The 5950-nt window shown below is 57.9% G+C and overlaps 1 protein-coding gene across 2 annotated transcripts; it reads left to right on the forward strand.

Annotated features, from left to right (window-relative positions):
• Positions 1–308: 308 nt before the first annotated feature.
• On the forward strand, positions 309–2276 carry LOC136456555 (probable WRKY transcription factor 65). Of its 2 annotated transcripts, XM_066456460.1 has the most exons (4): positions 309–959; positions 1005–1084; positions 1253–1405; positions 1485–2276. In XM_066456460.1, exons 1-4 carry the CDS (start codon positions 885–887, stop codon positions 2050–2052), a joined length of 876 nt encoding a protein of 291 aa, XP_066312557.1. In that variant the 5' UTR covers positions 309–884; the 3' UTR covers positions 2053–2276. The 2 variants fall into 2 exon arrangements, with proteins under 2 accessions (XP_066312557.1, XP_066312556.1); XM_066456459.1 differs by having other exon boundaries at positions 314–1084.
• The last annotated feature ends 3674 nt before the right edge of the window (positions 2277–5950 follow it).

Raw genomic sequence — 5950 nt, forward strand, 5'->3', positions numbered from 1 at the left:
TACGTACATACACCGTATTTGGACATCTCAGAGCACGCGTATCCGCACATGCACGAAGATGTGTGTGCACGGGTGGAGTCCATGATTGGCTGGCCGGAGTGGTTAGAGCGGGGGTCGCGATCGCAGCCTCCACTAGATTAATCACGGCTCTCTCCGCGCGCGGCCCGGCCCGGTCCGGCCCCGAGCACGTCGCTCTCCTCTCCGGCTCTCCTCTTCCGTTCCGAGACGCAACACAGCGACAGGAAACAGGCGAGATCCAATCCAAAACGAACAGAGCATACAAGCAAGCAAGGCGCCAAACCAAGAAAAATATCGCTTCGCTTCGCGTACGCTCACGCCTGCAGCCGCCCGCCGGTATGGATATCGCTCACTCGCCCTGGCTGCCCTGCTCACCACGGTGCTCCCCGATGACACTAGCCACTTAGCCAGCATCGTTCGCATAAAAAAAGGCGCCCACTAGCGCGCGCACCCCGCATAGACAAACACGCCGCGCATCGCGAGCGAGCGAGCGCGAGAGAGAGAGAGAGAGAGAGAGGGATCATTGAAAGCCGCAGCGCCCATCATCGATCCGCCCCCGGCCCGTCTGTTCGCCACTCCACCATTTCCTCCCCGCTTCAATCCCCTCCATCATTCGCTCCAATACTCCAGTCCGCCTCCCCCGCTTTCTCCACCATCAGGGCGAAATTTTTTTGCGCGCTTTGGGAAAGCGCGAGTTAGTTTTGCTTTGAAGCTGCCTGCTTTTTATCCGTCCGGGGCTGTGGGCGTCGGGAGCGGAGCAGAGCAGAGGGCAGAGGCTCGTCTCCGGCTCCGTGTACTCCGCCCGGGCGTGGCCACCGAGGCAGCGGCGGCAAGAGAGCCAGAGAGGAGAGGAGAGGATCTGATCGATGTCGTCGGCCGAGGACGGCTACTGCAGCTCGGATTCGCCGCGGGCGGAATCCCCCGACGAGCCGCTGCCTGCAGCGGGGGCGGGGGCGGGGGCGGACGCGGACGCGGAGTCGCCGCGCGCCGGGGCCGCCGGGCTGAACAAGCGCGAGCGCGACCTCCCCGCCTCGCCGTCGTCGCCGCTGCCGCCAGCTAAGCGCAGGTACGGACAGGATTCATGTGTCGCGTCCCACGCGTGCCTGCACAGAGAGTATTCTGCGCGGTGCGCGCCCGTGACCTGCTGCTGCTGCGCTGGTACGGGAATCTAGAAATCAGGGCTGCAAAGATCGCTGATTTGGCTCTTGTCTCTTTTTTGTGTGCGAGCAAGCAGCCGGAGATCGGTGGAGAAGCGGGTTGTGTCGGTGCCGCTGGCCGAGTGCGGGGACCGGCCCAGAGGGGCCACCGGGGAGGGGCCGCCGCCGTCGGACTCGTGGGCGTGGCGCAAGTATGGGCAGAAGCCCATCAAGGGCTCCCCCTACCCACGGTGTGCATGCTAGTAAGTAATTGCTGGTTCCCGATTAGCAGCAGCCTGGTGAGCTTGCTTTGTGCTTCTGTTTGTGCAGGGGCTACTATCGCTGCAGCAGCTCCAAGGGGTGCCCGGCGAGGAAGCAGGTGGAGCGCAGCCGCGCGGACCCCACCGTGCTGCTCGTCACCTACACCTTCGACCACAACCACGAGGCGCCGCAGCCCAAGAGCAGCAGCTGCCACCAGCAAGGCAAGCCGTCCCCTCGGCCGCCGGCGCCGAAGCCTGAGCCCGTGGTCGAGCAGGATGAGCTCGGTCCGGAGCATGAGCTGGCAGAGACAGAAGTGCCAGAGCAGCAGGAGCCGGAAGAGGAGCAGGAGCAGAAGATCGTCCCAGGTCTGGCCGGGCCGGAAGCGGAAGCGGAAGCAACCGCAACGGTGGCGCCGGCGGCCGAGGAGGACCAAAGCTTCGACTTTGGGTGGTTCGACCAGTACCCGACGTGGCACCGGTCGGCGCTGTACGCGCCGTTGCTGCCGCCGGAGGAGTGGGAGCGGGAGCTGCAGGGGGAAGACGCCCTGTTCGCGGGACTCGGCGAGCTGCCCGAGTGCGCCGTCGTGTTCGAGCGACGCCGCGAGCTCAGCCTGGCGGCCACCGCGCCGTGCTCCTGATGGTCCTTGAACTCTTTTTACATTTGATTTTTTTCCCTGTTTGGAGGCACTAGTACATAGTAGCTCTGATCGATGCACGGGGTTTATCTGTTCAAGGCCGGCTGCTGCTGCCTCCCCGTGTTGATTGGGTGCGCGCGTGCGTTCTTCGTTCGTGCGTTCGCCGTCCAAGGTTATCCCGTTTGCAAATGTGAATCCAAGCAGAAAGCAGCGAAAGGTTTGGCATTTTTCTTTCTTCGTCTCGCCAGTTGTGATCACGGATGGAGACATTGCTCGCACCGCCACGAGCTGCGGCGTGGTGCGCTCCGCCTGCGGTGCCGCGCCAAACAGACAGGCTTCGTCCGATGCGGAAGCGGAATCTGCCGACCCGACGGTAACTGGTGGCGGGGTGGTGGCAAGTGGCAACGCACCGGTGTGTGCCGCCCGGCTTCGGCGCCGCGGTGGTTGGGAGCACTGGGGAACACGCGCGCGCGATCGAGGCCACGTGCGGCGCGGAGGATGCGGGCGCTACGCCGCTACGGATGTAACGGATCCAACCCCATCCCCACCTTCCCACCTGCGGGCCGCGTGCTGTCCCGCCCCATTGCCGGTCACGGCCGGCTAGTCGTTTTGTTTTTTTCGCCACCAGGGCAGAGCCGGCCGGCAGAACCGAGGCGCGGCACGGCGCCACGGCCGTGTCTCCCCCCGATGCCGGGAGGGACGACGCGCGTTACCCGCGAGGCTACGCCGGCCGCTGCGTCGAATTTGGCCTGCGTCGCTGTACCGGTACGCCGCGTGGGATACGCACATGATGCCGTCCGCCTAGCAGTCTAGCACGGCGTTACGGGAGGGAATTTGCGAGCAGATCGGACAAACACGTTGAGATCCAAGGCTAGGAACGATCAGCATGTTCGCTTGTTGGTTTCAGCCAGTCCAAACCAGTCAACCAACAGTGTTTTTCTCTCATAATAAATCAGCACCAGCCAGCCTAAGCTAGCCCAGAAACCAACTAGCGAACAGGCCGAATATTCGCTTGTTCGTATACGATCCGTAGATTATAAGCTGGAATAATATTTTTCTCTTATATTAAATCAGTCCACAGTAAATAATCGACGATCGTTTACGACAAAACTAACAGTCTGTAGGTTCCAAAGGCCGAGGGGACTGATCAATCCAGCCTTCCTAGGTGTGGCACTAAAAAGTGAGTTCTTGTAGTCGCACAGGAGGACGGAAGCTTTGGGTCATTCGTTCCCAGTTTTCCAGGGAAGCTACTATGGATGCAGATGTAGAGTGAGGGCCCCGTTTGGCTGGACTCTGGCGGCTCTGGCTCCTGCCTGTCAGTTGTTGGGTGGCCGACACCTAGTTACTGTTCATCAGAGCCGTTTCTCTCTCTCCCCCTTTTCTCTCTCACTGACACTACCGGAGCCGGAGAAGCTCGTTTTTCTGGCTCCGTAGCTCCGGCTCCTGTAGGCACCTATCGGCTCCTGGGCGGCCGACACCCGGCTACAGTGCAGGAGCCGGAGCCCACGGGAGCCCGGCCAAACAGGGCCTGAGTGTTCCATAGGATGACGATGAACTGATGATTGGTCTTATATCGGCAGTGAGGACGGACACGAGGTTCAAAATTGTGTTAGAATTGCATTTTTTTTTCTCGACGGAGGGATACTCTGTAGGCAATTGCTGGAGAGATTTCATCACTTATTATGCTTCAGTAAACAATATATACCTTCCAAAATGGTTCTTCACTGCATGTTAGGAATCAAAGTCCATTACAGTATTACCCATGTAACATTTCAGAGTCCTGTTTGTGTTCCTCGTATAACTAGGGATCCATTTGGATCACTGGACTAGTTATTAGTCTAACTAAAAATTTTAGGTGACTAAAGTTTAGTCATGTCCTGATTGGATACATGGTCGGCTGAGAGAAGCTCGCAACTAGTTAGGTTAGAATAAAAATTAGTCCACCTATTTAAATGGAGACTACAGTAACCATTAGACTTGTGAACCAAACATAACCTATCTCTGCCACAAGATCCTTTGTCAGCATCCTATGATAGTCTACAAGTTAGTGAAAAATGTTAAACTAAGTGTCGGTGCAGAAAATGATCAACACGTAAATGTTTATAGTTTTGCCGTACGTTGTGATCGGATGTGGCCTAGCACTCAATGACATAGGGTTTATACTGGCTCAAGCAACGTGCTCTACGTCCAGTTTGAGTCGGTCGGTGACTTTATTCCCGAGCCCAGGTGCTCAAAGTTTGTTGTGGGGTTACAAACGAGAGTGAGTAAGATGGGGGTGCAAGAGGTCCGGTCAGACTCCGGATTGAAGGGCCAAGAGTGACGGGAGCTCCTACATGCGCTTAGTATTCGAGTGTGTGCTCTGTGTAGCTTTAGAGTGTCTAAAGCTAGCAGAGAGTGAATCGATCGTTGGTTGTTCCAATCGTGTGTGTTCGAATCATCCGTCTTTGAAGAGAGCGCATCCCCTTTTATAGATGAAGGGGACAGCTTTACAAGAGAGAGTGTGAGAGAAAAGGTGTGTGTGCGCTACCTAATTTTGTTGCCCATGTCGTCGGGTACAAGACGGTTTGTCGGCGCCCACAACACTGTTGGTGTTCGGATGCATGTGGTAGGCTCCATCGTCATCTTCTGGTATGACAGATGTCGGCGTCTACCATACTATAGGATAAATGTCGGCACCCACAACATTGTTCATGTTCTGACATGCCTGGAAGGTTGCGGTGCATCCTTCTAACACGGCCTGACAGTACTGTCCTGCAGATGTGCAGGGTACGACCCTTGATATTGCGGTTGACTGGAGCGCCCTGCCTTACTTGCTCTATTCGTTTCCTGGGTCTTCACCGAGCGGGCGTCCCCGGTCAGTCGTTCCCTGGTCGGCTCCGGCCTCGAGGTCGAAGAAGAGCTGTAAGCAGAGATTCGATATACTTTTGGTCAAAGAAGCGAGTCAGAGTCGGAGGCAAGCGTCATTCCTTCTCGGCCAGGCCTTCCGATCGGAGAGGCGGGCAGGAGTCGGAGGCGACGGAAACGAGCGTCGTTCCTCCTTGTCCAGGCCTTCCGGTCGGAGAGGCAGGCCAGAGTCGGAAGCGAGTGTCGTTCCTTCTCAGCCAGACCTTCCGGTTAGAGAGATGGGCTGAAGTCGGAGGCGACGGAAAAGAGCATCGTTCCTCCTTGACCAGGCCTTCCGGTCGGAGAGGCGGACCGGAGTCGAAAGCGAGCGCCGGAGTTAGAGGTGTGCCGGCCAGGCCTTCCAGTCGGAGAGACGGGCCGGAGTCGGAAGCGAGTGTCGTTCCTCCTTGGCCAGGCCTTCCGATTAGAGAGGCGGGCCGGAGTCAGAAGCGAGCACTGTTCTTCTTTGGCCTATTTTTAGGTTTTTTGGGCCGGCCTAGGAGTTGCGTGTCGTTCGCAACGTTGTCTGCTGGGCCGAGCTTTTGCTAGGAAGCAGATCCATGAGGGACCCTGGGTTTATGAACCTGACAGGAGCCCCCGAGCCCCCGAGCGATTTGAGTAGAATCGCCTGGGGTTTTTTTCATCTTGACGGTGGGTGCGTGCGAGCGAACCCACGGGTGTAGCCCCCGAGCCCCGGGCAATTCGGGTAGAATCATCTGGGGGTTTTGTCGTGTTGCCAGCGGGGGAATTTTTCATTTCAACAGCATGTGCACGCGAGCGCACCCGTGGGTGTAGCACTCGAGCCCCTAGGTGATTTAGATAGAATCGCCTAGGGGGTTTTGTCAGCGCGAGTGTGTGTGTGCACCTTGGTGGGCGTAGCCTCATCTTTTTAGTTTCTGACCCATCGTTTCTAGGAGCTCAGTCCTAAGCGTTTTGTCACGGCCGAGGGACTAGGCGAGACGGAGTGATCAACTAGGGCGTCGGGCGCACCGACGGTTCGGGCGTGTCGGAGTCACTA

This window comes from Miscanthus floridulus, chromosome 6 (genome assembly GCF_019320115.1).
Source record: "Miscanthus floridulus cultivar M001 chromosome 6, ASM1932011v1, whole genome shotgun sequence".
NCBI lineage: Eukaryota > Viridiplantae > Streptophyta > Magnoliopsida > Poales > Poaceae > Miscanthus > Miscanthus floridulus.